The sequence below is a fragment of the Danio aesculapii genome, chromosome 10 (assembly GCF_903798145.1).
Source record: "Danio aesculapii chromosome 10, fDanAes4.1, whole genome shotgun sequence".
Lineage (NCBI taxonomy): Eukaryota > Metazoa > Chordata > Actinopteri > Cypriniformes > Danionidae > Danio > Danio aesculapii.
The window spans coordinates 37005946-37024504 of record NC_079444.1 but is presented as its reverse complement, the minus strand read 5'-3'; the positions used below and the strand labels follow the sequence as shown (position 1 = coordinate 37024504).

The 18559-nt window shown below is 33.5% G+C and overlaps 1 protein-coding gene across 2 annotated transcripts in view; it reads right to left on the bottom strand.

Annotated features, from left to right (window-relative positions):
• Positions 1-18559, bottom strand: part of ksr1a (kinase suppressor of ras 1a) — a 112986-nt gene that overhangs the window by 11050 nt on the left and 83377 nt on the right. For both annotated transcript variants that reach the window (XM_056467209.1, XM_056467208.1), the window contains exons 5-13: positions 15257-15432; positions 11263-11332; positions 11065-11148; positions 9418-9479; positions 9223-9332; positions 7088-7256; positions 4361-4402; positions 1765-1813; positions 1593-1656 (exon numbers count right to left, since the gene is read on the bottom strand). In XM_056467209.1, coding sequence (XP_056323184.1) covers positions 1593-1656; positions 1765-1813; positions 4361-4402; positions 7088-7256; positions 9223-9332; positions 9418-9479; positions 11065-11148; positions 11263-11332; positions 15257-15432 — 826 coding nt within the window. The remainder of the gene's footprint in view (positions 1-1592; positions 1657-1764; positions 1814-4360; positions 4403-7087; positions 7257-9222; positions 9333-9417; positions 9480-11064; positions 11149-11262; positions 11333-15256; positions 15433-18559) is intronic.

The window sequence follows — 18559 nt, the reverse complement described above, 5'->3', positions numbered from 1 at the left end:
ACAAACCATTATAAATTTTCTTAGCTCTACTAACAAGTTTATTATAGTAAATTCAATGATCTATGCTAAAGCTAGCAAAAAGTGATAACCTCAGACCTGGAGATCAACTGTAATAAATAATTAAATATATTTTATACCAATGATATTTTTTAAGAAACACTCCAATTTTTTGCAAATAGGCTCATTTAACAAGTCCTCAATCCATTAAGCCAAACTTCAGGTATGTTGGGAGCACTTTTAGCTTAGCATAGTTCATAGAATCGGATTAGACCATTAGCATCAAAAAAAAAATAATAATAAAATAAAATAAAATAAATAAATAATAAATAAATAAATAAATAAATAAATAAATATATATATATATATATATATATATATATATATATATATATATATATATATATATATATATATATATATATATATATATTTTTTTTTTTTTTTTTTTTTTTTTTTTTTTTTGCTACAATTTTTTTCTATTTAAAGCTTTTGTCTTCTGTAAAGCTTGACTCTAAGATGCTAATGGTCTAATCAGATTCAATAGTATATGCTAAGCTAAGCTAAAAGTGCTCTCGCAGGACCCATAGATCGGCTGAATAGATTAAACAATGGTAAAACTCAACTGTTTATTTCTATGGGATTGTAAAATGAGTGTTTCTTTTACATTTGCTATAAATCTTATTTTCTTTTTAGTTCATTGATTGATGGTTTTGCTAGTTTTATTTTAGTTTTTAATATGTTAATGCATTCCTGAATAGTTTTTATATGCCGTATATATATATATATATATATATATATATATATATATATATATATATATAGTTGAAGTCAGAATTATTAGGCCCCCTGTTTAGTTTTTCCTCAATTTCTGTTTAACGGAATCACATTTCTAATCATATTAGTTTTAATAACTCATCTCTAATAACTGATTTACTTTCTCTTTGTCATGATGACAGTAAATAATATTTGACTAGATATTTTTTAAGACACTTCTATACAGCTTAAAGTGACATTTAAAGGCTTAACTAGGTTCATTACGTTAACTAGGCAGGTTAGGGTAATTAGGCAAGTCATTGTATAACGATGGTTTGATCTGTAGAATATATATATATATATATATATATATATATATATATATAAAGATAAACTCAATCAAGTTAAATATATAATATTGTGAAGTTTGCATGTTCTCCTGGTGTTGGCGTCGGTTTCCTCCAGGTACTCCGGTTTCCCCCAAGAGTCCAAACACATGCGCTATGGGTGAATTGGATGATCTAAATTGGTTGTAGTTTATGTGTGTGTTATAGTGCCAGAATAGTTGGTGGTTGATTCTGCTGTGGCAACCCCTGATAAATAAGGGATTAAGTCGAAAATAAATGAATAAATGAGTGGTGTCCTCAACATGTCTCGTTTTTAAATACCAACGTACTAATTATGATATTTTATTTCTGAATTATTTTGTTCAACAGGTAATATTTTTCATAGCATTTTTGTAATAAAGAAAATTACATTTTTTTTTATCCATAAACTTCACAATTCAGAAATCGAAATATGAACATGTATTAATTCTGAATGATCCACACGCATCTCACCTCTCGGTCATCTTCCTCATCTTGTTCTGCATGCATCTCTTCCACTGATGGATCGATCTCATTACTGTGCAGAAAAGAAACACTAATGACTGAATGGAGAATATACAGAAATATATGATAATATATTTATGTATGATATTCTGATAAGCAGCATTACATTTCAGTCACTTACACTGTGTCTGGAAGTCCATCTGAGTGAAGGATGCTGGAACTGCACACATCTAAAAATTGTCAATAGCAAAATGGAAATATTGATCAACTCATCGCATTTGAAACAACAGATACACTCAAAAAATGATTTTGCTGCTTGTTCAAATTACTTATTTAAAATTATTTGAAACAACCCAATTCTTGAGATTTTTGGGGGACAACTAAATTGTTTTATGTTCAATCCAATTAAATTTGTTATGTTAACTTAATTGATTTGTGATTGGGCAACATGAGTGAATTGTGTGGAACCCTGCATTTTGTTACAAGGCACACTAATTATTTATTTTTAACAGTTACTAACTTTATTATTATTGTTCAACATAACGTGCAGTGTCATAAGTTACCAGCAGGGGGCAGCTCCTCTCACAAAAAACAATCACTCTCTAGCAAAACCTGAATAAACCTCAGCATGCAAAACATGCAAAACACTTCACTTCAGGCTGTGCTATGATTTGTATTTTAGGAGTTCACTTAACTTCAAACCCGACAAAAAAAAATAAAGAACAGACAAACCATTTGGAGTTGAAATATAGCTGAATGCTGAAATGTATTTCATTTACTACACTGGAAAAAAATGGTTCATTGTTGGTTTAAATTCAGCCCATATAAATTGTTTGCAACCACTTACCTTAAAAGAATTGAGTAAATCCAATCAATCATTTTTTTCCCAGTGTATATATTATGTAATAAAGATGTATAAGTATTTTTATAGTTCAAATTAACACCTACACTGTAAAGAATTAGGGGTTGCCTTACATTTTTAAGTTGAATCAAATTAACCTTATGAGTCCATTGAACTTTTTCAATGGATTATATTAAACTGACTTAAAACAGCTTGTGTAACTAATAAAAATAAGTTAGAACATGATTAACTTAATAAATTATAATGAACTAAAACCATATGTCGTCATGACTAATTAATCATATAATATTTTACAGTGTACTAGTGCTTTTCTTTTGTTCTTTGGTAATAAAATTGTTTTATTTTTGTAGATTATTAATGTGAACAAAATTGGGCAAAATGGATGAACTATATTATTACTACTTATCTTTATATGGATTCATTAATTGAATTATTACTTAACTTTGATGATTGAATTATTAAATCTGATATTTGTTATTTTACTTCAGCATTATTTCATTTAACAAGCCGTTTTTTACAGCTTTAGTTTAAAAACGAACACTACTTGCATTTTTATCTGCTCATATTCATCTGTCAAGATAACAGTTTTAGTCTACTATTTTTAATTTCAATTTTTCTATGTTTGTTTTTATAAATAAAAAAATGTTTAAAATACTACTACTATTACTACAACTGACTTTTATATTTTATTTGCTTTATAATATAGAAGTTCTTTACTAAAAACTATTTACATTTTTAGTCTGCTATTCTTTGTTTCTATTTTTATAACTACAAAAATGTTCAAAATAGTACGACTATGAGTTCTACTACTATGACTAATACTACTACGAATACTACTACTACTACTACGATGACTACTACTACTACTACTATGACTACTATTACAAATACTACTACTACTACGACTACTGCTACGAATACTACTACTACTATGACTACTACTACAAATTCTACGACTACTACTACTTCTACTACTAGGACGAATACTACTACTATGACGACTATGACTACTACTATAACTACGGATATTATGACTACTACTACCACTACTATAACGACTACTACTACTACAAGTACTATGACGACTATTACTACTAATACGATGACTACTACTACTACTACTACTACAACTATGACTACTACTACCACGCTATAGGTGAATTGGGTAAATTAAATTGGCCCTAATGTGAGAACGTATGGGTGTTTCCCAGTTCTGGGTTGCAGCTGGAAGGGGATCCGCTGGGTAAAACGTATGCTGGGATAGTTAGTGATTCATTCCACTGTGGCGACCACTGAAGTAGAGACTAAGCTGAAGGAAAATGAATATTATATTATATTATATTATATTATATTATATTATATTATATTATATTATATTATATTATATTATATTATATATTCATTAATTTTACTTCGGCTTAGTCCCTTATTTATCAGGGATAGCCACAGCGTAATGAACTGCCAACTATTCTGACATATGTTTTACGCAGCCGATGCCTTTCCAGCCACAACCCAGCACCGGGAAACACCCATACACTCTCGCATTCACACACACTCATACGCTACGGCCAATTTGGATCATCCAATTCACCTGTACCGCATGTCTTTGGACTGTGGGGGAAACCAGAACACCCGAAGGAAACCCATGCCAACACGAGGAGAACATGCAAATGCTCCACACAGAAATGCCAACTGGCCCAGCTGGGACTCGAACCAGCGACCTACTTGCTGTGAGGCGACACTAATATATTGTGATCTATTATATTATATTACTAATAGTAGAACAACAGCACTGAAATAATTCACTCATGCGGTGAAAATGTTTACAAAAAAAAAATAAAAAAATAAAAATTCGGCTCACTGGATCCTGGATGTCAATATATGAGACATGGAGATTGCAGACTCTGAAACTCACCAGGGAAGATAAACTGCTGTCGGTGCTGAAAATAACAGGCAGCTTTGGCGCAGAGGATGAAGACAGGAAGAGAGGAAGACAGACAGGAAGTGGACAGAGGTTAGAGGTGATGTCCCATAATGCTTAGTGTTGAGTCAGAGCGACATGCAGTCCTGAATATCAGCTTTCATTTCTCCAGGAATATTTCAGCTACAGTTGAAGTCAGAATTATTCGCCCTCCTGTGAATTTTGTTTTCTTTTTAAATATTTGCCAAATGATGTTTAAGAGAGAACTGAATTTTTCACAGTATTTCCTATAATATTTTTTCTTCTGGAGAAAGTCTTATTTGTTTTATTTTGGTTAGAATAAAAGCAGTTTTGAATTTTTAAAAACACTTTAAGGTCAATATTATTAGCCCCCTTAAACAATGTTTTTTTGATTGTCTACAAAACAAGCTAGTGTTACACAATGACTCGCCTAATTAACCTAGTTAAGCCTGTAAACGTCTCTTTAAGCTGTATAGAAGAATCTTGAAAAATATCTAGTCAAATATTATTTACTGTCATCATGACAAAGATAAAAGAAATGAGTTATTAGAGATGAGTTATTAAAACTATTATGTTTACAAATGTGTTGAGAAAAAAAGTCAAACATTTAAACAGAAATTGGAGAAAAATATACAGGGGGGCTAATAATTCTGACTTCAACTGTCTGTTATGTATTAACTGCAGTAGTGCTTGTTCAAGAAGTCATGAACTGCCTTTTTGATATATTTTTTACTGTTCTATAATGTTTAAGTATTTATAATAAGTAGTATTTTCTGTCCTGTTTTGATCATCCTCACTGCAGAATTGGAATGAAACTTACCGTTGGATTACTGTCATATCCAATATAGTCAGCACATTATCATCCAGTTTTGATTTTTCTGAAAATATGTGGAGAATTTGGCCATTTTTTGTGAACAAATCTACGGTAAAATTAAGTACACAAATGACCAGCTCTTACTCATGTGGTCTGAAACTTCTTTAGTTTCACTTTTTGAAGTGTATATTATAAATGTATCAATATAACCGATAAATGGTTTTATTTATGGATTATTGGAAATGGACAAAATAACAAAAACTATTATTTTATTTGAAAAGTACCACATCCACAAAACAAAATGTATGCTAACTGTACCAAATATTTAACTATTTTTCATTGATCTAAATTTTTTTAATGATTCCCTGACTTCTATACAGAGTAATCCCAAAGCTCTTAAAACATCCCAACTGCTAAAAAGTACTTCATGTACATGATTAATTTTTGTTGTAAATTCCTTTGTATACTCTTTTCCAAAGGCTATTCATCTTAATTAGCATAGGGCAGTGGAGATTATAGACTGTGTCTATATTGCTGTGATGGTTGGGTTTAGTGTTGGGGTAGGGCTAGATATTTATAAAATACAATACTTTAATCAATAATAGAAATACTTCTTGTTAACTTCCGGCCGCAGCTGTATCCCTTCTAAGGAGCTGATCTTCTGTGGAGGTAGAGTTTAGCCCCACTGTTACATAATTATCTTAGTTGGCTTAGTTTTTCGACTAACAGGAAAGATTTGATTTCTGAAATGTTTAAGATATTTATATTACAATATTCAACGGTCTGATCTTGGTATTGCAATAGATGAAGTCAATCTCAGTTCATGACCTCTTTAATGCATTGGTTTACTGCAGCATCAGTAGTCCGGTTTCCATCCTACTGTTAAGCAAATCTTTTCAAAGTTTGCATTAAAAAAAAAAAACATTTTATGAGTGGCTGATTGTAGTATTGGTAACCTACTAACAAGGGTAAACAAGCCAAGCATAACAGAGAGAGCTGATTAGTTTAATTTCCATTTCAATTACTTTCATTAAATCTTATTTTTTGCACCATGTCCGAAAAGTTTGAGCAAATGAAGCGATTTTGATTTGAAATTTGGTATGCGTAAAAAGCAAGGATAAATACCTTCAAGCGAATGAAAAGTGCTGTAAGTGTTTGACTCTTCTAAAGCAAAAAAATACCATAATATGCTTGCAGATATGAAAGAGTTAACATTCTTGTTTATCTGAAAAACAATGCTAAAGTCAGATATTCTGCTTTGAAAATGTGCATTACGTGCCGGAAAGTCTGTCTTTGTTTTGGTTATTTAACCCACCCAATGCCGGTTTACCCAATTATATTTCAGCACCCCGGGTTGTCTTGTTGGAAAACAACGTATTTCATTCATTCAGTCAGGAAGGCTCTCAATGGATGCGTCTACGATAAAAATGCAACCTCCAGTGCCGCTTCCAATGAAATGTTAAGGTTTATAATGTAATTAATACATATTAAACCTCTTTAACATTATTAAATGGAGATACTGAATCACTGATATGTGTTGGATTGCACTGAGTCACAGTTCTAAAGTTTAATTTCAAAGGGTTTATTTCATTTTCCAGATCTGAGATTAACTATGTGCTGCTGCTTTCATTAGTACGGCTAATAAAATAGCCTTCAAACTCACATTATTAGCATTACATTCTGCACCTTTAAGGGATTACTATTTGAATTTTGGTGTGGGTAAAAAGCAAGCATAAAATCCTATTAGTAATTAAGGGATTTGAGAAAGTCTTGTTTGTTTTATTTCGGCTAGAATAAAAGCAGTTTTGAATTCTTTTCTAGTTGAATTTTGAATTTTAATTCTATTTGAATTTTGGCATTCCCAGCTAGTGTTTATGGGTCTTTACCTGGAAAGTGGAAGCGGTTGTCCCGGTGGCCTTTTGGTGAGGGGTTTGGTGGTGGAGTCACACTGGGCGGGTTGCTCTGCTGGAAGGGGGCAGGAGAGGACGGTGTGGAGGAGGTGGTGGAGGACGGATTACTGCTGGAGTCTAGCTGATTCAGCACTGGCGGCTGATCCTGTAAGAGAGAAGCCATACTGAAATTTTGAAGAAAGCTGGAAACCTGTAACCATCGACTTCTATAGTGTTTGTTTTTCCTAATATACAGTTAAAGTCAGAACTATTCGTCCTGCTGTGACTTTCTTTTCTTTTTCAAATATTTTCCAAATGATGTTTAACAGAGCAAGGAATTTTTCACAGTATTTCCTATAATATTTTTTATTCTGGAGAAAGTTTTTTTGTTTTATTTTGGCTAGAATAAAAGCAGTTTTTTTAAAACCATTTTAAGGTCAAAACTATTAGCCCCCTTAAGTAATATTATTTTTAGATTGTCTACAGAACAAACCACTAACTTATTTTGTTAATGAACCTAATTAACCTAGTTAAGCCTTTAAATGTCACTTTAAGCTGAATAGAAGAGTCTTGAAAAATATCTAGTCAAATACTATTTACTGTCATCATGGCAAATATAAAATAAATCAGTTATTTGGGATGAGTTATTAAAACTATTATGTTTAGAAATGTGTAGAAAAAATCTTCTCTTCGTTAAAGAAAAATTGGGGAACAATTATACAGGGGGGCTAGTAATTCAGGAGGTTTAATAATTCTGACTTCAACTGTAGATGATGACAGTGGTTTCCGACATTCTTCAAAATATCTTCTTTTGTGTTCAACAGAACAAAAAAACTCAAACTGTCAAGGGTGAGTAAATGATGGCCAAATATTCTTTTTTGGGTGAACTATCCCTTTCAGGATAAAATGATACCACTTTTTGCAAAACAGGTGGTCCTTTCAGATACTAATACATGTATTTTCATTTCATTTTGTTATTTTAAAAATCATGTCATTATATGTTGTGAGAAACGAATCAAAATTTTAATTAGTAAATTTTAGAGCCATAAAGTCACCATAATATCGAAAATAATATATATTTTAAACATTTATTTTCAAATGTTTATTTAAGGAATGCTATGGAGAAAGAATTGTGTCATAATTCTAAACAAATATAATACGATCCACAAACAAATGTGAAGCAATTGACTAATACCAAACATATTCATAAAACAAATATAATGAAATTCACAAATAAATCATAGAGTTCCACAAACATGAATTATATTCACAAGTAAGTAAAATTACTCACATACTCACAAATATATTTTTTTATTCTACAAACACAATTTTTCTGTCTAAATTATAAATAATTTATCAAGCAACATAATGCGCCATTGTAATCTTTGTTCTTATCAACCAGTGGCTGAAGCCCAAGTATTATTTTTACTCCTTGCTTTGAAGTAAAACGAAGTTTGAAATAGGTTTGCAGAAACATAGTGATAACAAACATTCAGATGCTGTCTACTCTACTTAGAGGTCAAGAAAGCATATTATGTGCACAATATACAATAATAAATAGAATACTAAATCATATTGTAGTATGCCGGCACAGTTGAAGTCAAAATTATTAACCCCCCTCTAAATATTTTCTCCAAATTTCTGTTTAATGGAAACATAACATTTCTAAACATAATAGTTTTAATAACTTACATCTAATAACTGATTTCTTTTATCTGTTGTGATGACAGTACATAATATTTGACAAAAAATGTTTTTTAATATTCAGCTTAAAGTGACATTTAAAGGCTTAATTTGGTTAATTAGGCAAGTTTGTGTAATTAGGCAAGCCATTGTATAACAGTGGTTTGTTCTGTACACAATCAAAAATTAAATACTGCTTAAAGGGGATAATAATATTGATATTTTTTGAATATTGAATATATATATTTTTTTAACTGCTTTTATTATTGCTGAAATAAAACAAATAAGACTTTAAAGAAATATAACTAAGAAAATTCTCCAGAAGAAAATTTTTTATGGGACATACTGTGAAAAATTCCTTCCTCTGTTAAACATAATTTGTGAAATATTTCAAAAAGAGAAGAAAATTCACAGAAGGGTGAATACTTTTGTCAGACAGTTGTCAGTACCTTCTTTGTGATTGCCTTCGGTAGAGTGCCAAACTGTGGCGCTTCAGGTGGACGGTCCACAGGATTGTTGATGTCTGAGGGCACAGACTCTGTCCTGCGAATCTTTGTGACTGAGAGACATAGATAAGATTATTCGAAATATGAGCGATGAATGATGATTGCTTTATATGTAAACAACTGATAAGAGAATCTTACTGGGCAGGAAGGAAATTCTGCATGGTGGAGCTTCTTTAGTGCATTTGTTGTGACACTTTAATCTACCAGAAGAAAAGTTCACATGTGATTGAGTGATATGCATTTAGACGACTGTGAAAACACAAACATGCTGGTCAAAAAAAGATTAAAAAATAAAATAATATAAATGTAACAGTAGTAAAAATAAAACAAAATAGATAAATGAAAATTTTACATACAGGTTTTTCTATAATAATATTCATTCATTTTCTTGACAGCTTAGTCCCTTTATTAATCCGGGGTCGCCAAAGCAGAATGAACCGCCAACTGATCCAGCACGTTTTACACAGCAGATGCCTTTCCAGCTGCAACCAATCTCTGGGAAACATCCATACACACTCATACACTACGGACAATTTAGCCTACCCAATTCACCTGTACCGCATGTCTTTGGACTGTGGTGGAAACCGGAGCACCCGGAGGAAATCCACGCAAACACAGGGAGAACATGCAAACTCCACACAGAAACACCAACTGACCCAGCTGAGGCTCGAACTAGCGACCTTCTTGCTGTGAGGCGACAGCACTACTTACTGCGCCACTGCGTCGCCTCACTATAATAATAATAATAATAATAATAATAATAATAATAATAATAGCCAATATAATTATTAAATAAAACGAAGGTAAAAAGTATTGAACACATGAAGAAAGGAAGGTGTAGAAAGGCATGAAAGTCCAGACAGCAGCTGAAATCTCTCAGTGGTTATTCAGCAAACCTTTGCCGCTCGTCATTGTAAATGAAGATTATTTGCTTCAGTCCAACATCTACATTAGCAGGATGATGAAGATGAAACCAGGCTGGACATTTCAGCAAGACAATGATACAAAACACAGCCAAGGAAACTCTCAAATGCTTTCAGAGAAATAAAATCAAGCTGTAGAATGGCCCAGCCAATCACCTGACTTAAACCCAATAGAAAATGCAAATTAAGGCTCAGATTTGTAAACGAGAGCCACAGAACCATCAAGATGTTTACACTCTGTTGAAGTCTGAGAAAAACTAACACCTGAGCAATTCATGTGACTTCATTCTCCATATGAGAGGCGTCATTATGCTACCATCACCAAAAAAGCCTTTTATATTAAGTATTAAATATGTGTCAGTAGTTCAGTACTTTCTCCTTGTGTCATTCCATTGTTATTATACATAACTCATTTTCAAGATTTTTTTTTAACCAAAATCTGGTTCAATATCATGTCGACAGCTCCTTTAGAAATATTATTCCCAGGAAAAAAACATGATGTGTTCAATACTTATTTAGTTTTTATTATACTAAATATACATATGCTGCTGATTTTAGTGTATTTTGAAGGAAAATCATGAAAAATTTTATTAATTGTCTTGAAAATATTTTCACAATTAAAAACATGTAATGATCTTTAAGATATGCTCACAAAACGCAAGAAAGTTACTTTAAAAAAGTGAAACTTATCCAAAATATTCAAAATAACAAACAGTTTCAGTTTCCATTGCCTTTACAGTCAACAGGAACTGAAACATTCTTCAAATCACCTTCTTTTATGTTCAACGAAAGATAAAAACCATAAAGGTGACAAGTCTCATTTCTACAAGGACTATGCCTTTAAATACTTATTTTTACTCACCTGCAATGTTTACATTTCACCCCAAATATCATGTTTTTCTGGCACACTTGACATGTCTGAGATAGCCAAGACTTTGTAGAAAACCTGGAAACACATGAACAAACCTTTTTAAATAAAATGTCTCTACCAAAGAATTCTACATATATTTCCAGTCTAAGATTTTGATTGGTTAAGTAAGTTGACAGAAGGTGGGGTTACCTGTGAGTGACGGCCAGCCCAATGTCTCTCCTCAGAGCCTGAGGTGAACTACGGTGGACAGTAACATTATCTAGAGACAAAACAGATAGAGACAGTTTAAAGATGACATTTAACAAAAATCTGAGTTTTACCATGTATATGTGCTATAATCGGGTAAACGGTGCATCTACCTTCCCAAAAAACTGTGTTGATTCTAGCCAAACAAACCAAATTCTGACATCAAATGAACCCAGGTGTGGACCAAAAGTGCTAGTGTGAAAGCACCCTTAAAGGCAGGGGCGGGAAAATAATTTTTCCTAGGGGTCACATTAGACTCTGGGGCGGTTTTAGAGGGCTAGAAAAAAACATTCTGTGAAACTATTTAATAAACATTCACATAAAAACTCTAAAGTTTAAAAAAGGATCAATTTTACACAAAAAGTTTAAAGACTAGCATCCCAATATCAACTTCATATAAATGCCACAGGGTTGTTTGCTTTATAGCTTCACCTTAGTTATTTTTTATTTATTTATCTATTTGATTTTATTATTTTTTTTATGTTCAGTGAGAGAATTCTACCCTGTGTTGGGCTGAACAAGTGCACCGAAGTCGAAGCTAAATGTGAGGTGAAAGTGATGTAATGATCTTCCCTAAGGGAGGATCTGCATCTGCATTTGTTAAATCCTTAATCTGAGGTAATCAGTCTACTATTATTACTGCGTAATTCCATACAATGTGTGAAGCTGCCTGGCTGGTTCCTGTCACATGACTCTTGGTTTGCTCGCGGCACTCTGAAATGTTTTTCTCAACTCGCTGTGCCTGAAAACGTGAGCGTGACATACCACATGTGCATCCCTTCCTATTTGCAAGCTGAACCCGCACATCTCCATTTGAAATAACAAACTGAGCGCGCAAAAGATGCTATATGTAAAAGTCCCCATTTGTTGACTCGCAATATCAGACCTGCGCATTGCAAGGCCCTGTATTTAAATAGGTTGAATTTCAAGAGTTCACACTTAGCTGATGATTGATTATAAAGCTTGTTTGGCATGCTGTCCCAGGAGAGACCCCTGAACTCATAAGACCCTCGAGTCAAGGGCTCCCTCCCGTTTGCAAGGCAAGAGGGGAGTTTGAGCTCAGGTAGAGCTCAAGAACTCCCCTGCTGTAGTAGCTAATGAACAGATAGTGATTGCTCTTAAGAGATAACTACTTACTAGGAGCATGTCTATGGTGGCGATTTGGATTAGTCAATTAACTTAAGTTGCATGTTTTTGGACGGTGGGAGGAAACCCGAGGAAAACCCACGTGAGCATGGGGAGAACATGTAAACTCCACACAGAAACATCGGCTGGCTTGGTAAGGACTAGAACCAGTGACGTTCATGCTGTGAGGCAACAGCGCTAACCACTGGGCCACCGTGCCATTCGTCTAGGAATGGAGTAGAAGTAGGGGTGGAAGGGGGGATTCTTCAAAACGAAGATGGCTGTTATATGGAACTTAGGGTATTTATAGTGGCTTAGGAATCGTCTGATTGGTAAATCATAAATTGGATAATGCGGGACCAGCCGCAAGCAATATAAGCACGTGATCCTCTCAAAATTAGTGTATAAATAAACTTCACTTAAATTAAATAAATACTTTATACAGGCCGATCAATCTATTCAGATGGCGCTCTGTGGCGCAGTAGAAATATAAACAGTGTCGTAACTGTGCACCACGGACAGCCGCCGACTTGCTGGACTGGTGTGTGTGCTCTGCTAAAAATCTATGTTTAAAATTCTAAAATGCATGGAGCTATGTGGCGAGGCTTTGCGTGGCGAGGTTTTGCGTGGCGAGGCGCTAAGCGGCACATCCTCTGTGCAACACCCTTTAAATTCCACATGAACTGAAAGTTGCTGAGACATTTATTTCAGTATGTTGATGCACTTTTAACTGAAATGGAATGTTGAGTTGGGTTCGTGGCTTTCTTTTTTGCACATCATTCCCTCATAGCAAACTAAAAGTAATAGTGGTGTGGTTAAGAATATTGTGGCTGACGTCAACAGATAAGGATCGCCACTCCAAACACAGAAGCAAATGATCAGACTTTGATTAAAGATTACCAAAATAAACACTTTTTTTTTTTTTTTTAGTGGATTAACTTTCATGGATTAATTGTTTACCTAAAGAACAACTATGTGTGCCAGCAAAATAAACACTGTAGATTTTGATTTCACACAGACTTTAAATGCCTCCCTGTAGCTCAAACAGCATGACGCTACAAAAGCAACATCAAGGCTGTGAGTTTGGTTGCCGGGGAACACAAGATCTGACAAAATAGGTGCCTTCATTGCAAATGTAAGTTGCTTTACGTAAAACCAAATACAAAATGCATAAATATAAAGTAAAAACTTTGATTTGATATAGTATCTCTAAACAACACCAATCCAGGCGTAACAAAACCACCACTCGCAATTCACCTCCAGTGTTTGATTCCCAGGGAAAGCAAAATAAGTGCCTTCAATGCAATGTAAGTCGCTAAGATAAAAACCAAATACAAAATAAATGAAATACTTTGATTTGATGTAGCATCTCTAAATAACACTATTCCAGACGCAACAAAAACCACCACACACGATTCACCTCCAGTGTTTGGTCCCCATAGAAAGCAAGAGCTGACAAAATAGGTGCCTTCAATTCAATATAAGTCTCTAAGATAAAAACCAAATACAAAATAAATTAAAGACTTTGATTGGATGTAGTATCTCTAAACAACAACGTTCTAGACATAACAAAAACCATCAATCATGTCACAAAATAGATGCCTGCAATGCAACGTAAGTCTCGTTAGATAAAACCCAAATAAAAAATGCATAAATATAAATTAAAGACTTTGGATGAAGCATCTCTAAACAACACCGTAATAGACATAACAAAAACCACCACTCACAATTCACCTCCAGTGTTCGATTCCCAGGGAATGCAAGATCTGACAAAATAGGTGCCTTCAATGCAATTTAAGTTACTTTAGATAAAACCAAATACAAAATACACAAATACAAAATAAAGACTATGATTTGATATTGTATCTCTAAACAACTCCATTCCAGACATAACAAAAACCACCCCTCACACTTCACCTCCAGTGTTTGAATTTCAGGGAAAACAAGATCTGACAAAATAGTGCCTTCAATGCAATGCAAAGGGGGTCACACACCAGAAGCGCCAACCAACATTTCAGAATTCTAAACATAGGTTTCCATCAGGGTACACACACCGGCGCAGCAAGTCGGCGGCTGTTGGCGGCGCCCAACCACGACTCAGGACCCTGTTCATATTCCTGGCGCACCACAGATCGCCATCTGATTAGTTTTATGTTAAATATCATGCGAATGTGCGCGTCTGGTGTGTGATACTTTTAACTGTCATGTGCGCGCGAGTCTGGTGTGCGACCTGCTTAAGTCACTTAAGATAAAACCAAATTCAAAATGCATAAATATAAATTAAAAACTCTAACTGGATGTATCATCTCTTAACAAAACCATTCCAGACATAACAAAAACCACCGCTCACAATTCACCTCCAGTGTTTGATTCTCAGGGAACACAAGATCTGACAAAATAGGTGCCTTCAATGCAATATAAGTCGCTAAGATAAAACCGAATACGATATAAATTAAAGACTTTGATTTGATGTAGAATCTGTAAACAACACCATTCCAGACATAACAAATCCACCATCAACACTGCACCTCCAAAAACACAACAAACGCTTGTCTAGACTCTCCGTAAATGCCTGTGCTTTTCTAAAAGAGCTGCTGGTGAATCATTTACTGCTGAAAACCGGCTGCAACCGTGTGTGTGTGTGTATGTGTGTGTGTATGTGTGTGTGTGGAGCGCAGGTGAAAGCTTCCTCTTCATGCTGAGAGGCTGAACTGTGACCTCAGTCTGATCAACATTCCTCAGGCACTTCACTGCAGTCTGCTGGATTTGAGCTGGAGATGGACCGATGCTGTAATTGCGCTGTTGAACTCACTCCTTAGGCCGCTGTGCTCCTCTTGTAGTGTCGGGGTGCCTGGTAAAGTGTACGGGGCCGTGGCGGGGGCTGCTCCGGGGGTCCGCACGGAGAGAGTGGGCGATCGGGATGGAGAGTCTTCGCAGCCGTTACCATTAATCTGGACGTTCAGAAACAGCTTGTTCTTCTTTACACATCTAAGAGGGAATAAAGACAGATAGGGTTACTTAAGGGGGATCATTGAGTAGGTTAAATATGTTAAATATGACTGACTAATATGTTGTTCAAGCTGATTATTTGGATGATATCTGAGGAAATCCCCTAGTTTTGTAAAAACTGCTTGTGCCTTGCCTACATCTTAAGTCGGAATTTAATATATATATATATATATATATATATAAATATATATATAAATATATATATATATAAATATATATATTTATATATATATTTATATATATATATATATATATATATATATATATATATATATATATATATAAATATATATATAAATATATAAATATATATATATATATATATATATATATATATATATATATATATATATATATATATAAATATATATATATATATATATATATATATATATATATATATATAAATATATATATATATATATATATATATATATATATATATATATATATATATATATATAAAAATATAAATGTGTGTATGTATATATATATATATATATATATATATATATATATATATATATATATATATATATATATATATATATATATATATATATATATATATATTTGATTTTTTTACACATTTATTTAAAGATTTGCCATGACAAAACAGTGGTATGGGTTTCTCGTGTCATCATATACAATAATACAGCCATCTTTTATACCAGTGTTTCTCAACCACGTTGCTGGAGGACCACCAACACTACATGTTTGGGATGTCTTCTTCAGAGATGGTAAGTAATACTTCGTTACTGTACTTCAGTAGATTTTTCTGGTATCAATACTTTACTCCTTACATTTTTACACAAATATTTGTACCGTCTACTCCTGACATTTTTAAATCAGGCTCAATACTTTCGTTTTCATGTGTTTTATGCCACAATCTATATTATTTCTTTTCACTGCACAATTTCAAAGCTTTTTTGATTCTGTCACTCTATTTGTCTGCAGTGCGAGGCTTTTTCAACCTCTGATCGTGCATCTTCTATAGAGGATTCCACAAATTATCAGAAGGGTTCGTCAGTTTTTCTAAGGATAAGAAAATGGCAAACTGATTCAACCACATACTAGGGTTGGGCCGATAGACGATGCCAATGGGGGGGCAGACGGTCGCCAAAATCACGCTAGATGGGGGGGGTTGTGACAGTCGACTAAAGACTAAATCAGCTTCAATCTTTCGCTTTCAAGCTTGTACGTTTACTGAGCAAGTTTGTCGACGCCATTATAACAACACAGATCACTTATCCTATTCATGCCAGAGTCCCGCAGAAAAATGTGATTGACAGGTGGTCATTTGTATGTAACTTATTTTTTTTATGATGTGTTTATGGGTAAAACAAAGACCATGCGGGTCAGGTAGTTGAAACGGTAGGCTACAAATAATTAATTTGTTATGAATTAATAAATTATTCATGAATAATTAATTCACTGCAGCCTATGACGACGATGCCATCGTCCATCGCAATGTTTCACATTAGACGTTGTACGATGCCAAATTGGTTGACATCGCCCAACCCTCCCACATACTGACTGAGGAAATATTCCCAGCAGGCACACAACATCATAAGACGTTAATTTTAGGTTAGATTTAGGTCATGAAGTCAGGTGACCAAAATTCAATGTCTAGCGAGTGTCTAAGAATATTGTTATTTTGACGTCCAATAACAACGTCAAATTACATTGATATTTGGTTGATTTATGTTGTGTTGGAAACGTATGATATCCAACGTATGATAGATATCATAGTGGTTACGTCCACACAACGTCACATGTTCCCCTTGTGTTCGTGTGGGTTTCCTCCAGGGTTCTCCCACAGTCCAAAGACATGCATTATAGGTGAATTGGGTAAGCTAAATTGTCTGTAGTGTATATGTGTGAATGAGTGTGTATGGATGTTTCCCAGTGATTGCAGTTGTTGCAGCTGGAAAGGCATCCGCTGCGTAAAACATATGCTCGATAAATTGGCAGTTCATTCCACTGTGGCAACCCCAGATTAATAAAGGGATTATGCCAACTGACCCATAAATTGTAATATAATTTATTTTAATTAAATCAAACAATATTTAATCGAAGAATGAAAATAAAGAGAAGAGAAGGAGAAAATAAAGAGATTTTTAAATATAATAGTTTTAATAACTAATTTCTTAATTTAATTTTCTAATTTCCTTATAACACATTTTCATGTCTTTGCAATGATGACAGTAAATTTTATTTTACTAGTTATTGTGCAAGATACTAGTATTTAGCTTAAAGTGACATTTAAAGGCTTAACTAGGTTAATTAAGTGAACTAAAAAATGTATGTTAATTTGGCAAGTCATTGGACGACATTGGTTTATTTAGTAGTCAATAGAATAAACAAATTCTTAAGGGGGAAAATAATATTGACATCAAATAAAAACAAAAATTAAAAATTGTTTTTATTCCATCCAAACTAAAGCAAGACTAAAAGAAAAGAATATTATAGGAAAAAGTGTGAAAACTTTCCTGCTCTGTTAAACATCGCTTGGGAAATGTTAAAAATATATAATTGTATATATAGCCAGCCAAAATGTAATTGGATATATTACATTTTATTGATCAAAAGTTTAAATAAATGCACTAAGCCTAAGCTTTAAGACTAGAAGGTTCATGAGACACATTTTGTCAAATTTTTGATTAAAATACTGGCCGTCAAATAGCTAAAACAGCTGTTGAAACGGCAAACACTAACAAAAATGTCACGAAACAGCCGGCAAGACAAGAGTCGTTATTCTGTGGTCACATTGTTGGCACTAGTGGTCAGGACGTGTGATGATCACAGATTGCTATTAGTCACTGCGCAGAAACAAGCATAACTCCACGGACTGCAGTATTTAATGATTTACCCCTGTAAAACCTATTATTTTAAAATGACATCAATATTAAATCATATTAAAACATGTTTAAATTGCAGTCTCAGCAAAAAGACTTCATTGGGAGAAAATAAAGAAATAAAAAAGTGTGTTTATGTTTCTTTGAAAATAATATTTCATCCATGAGGCTTTAAACAGTTTATTTAGTATTTAATTACATTGTGACATTAAATTTCTTATCTGAGTTTTAATATTATTAACTGTTCA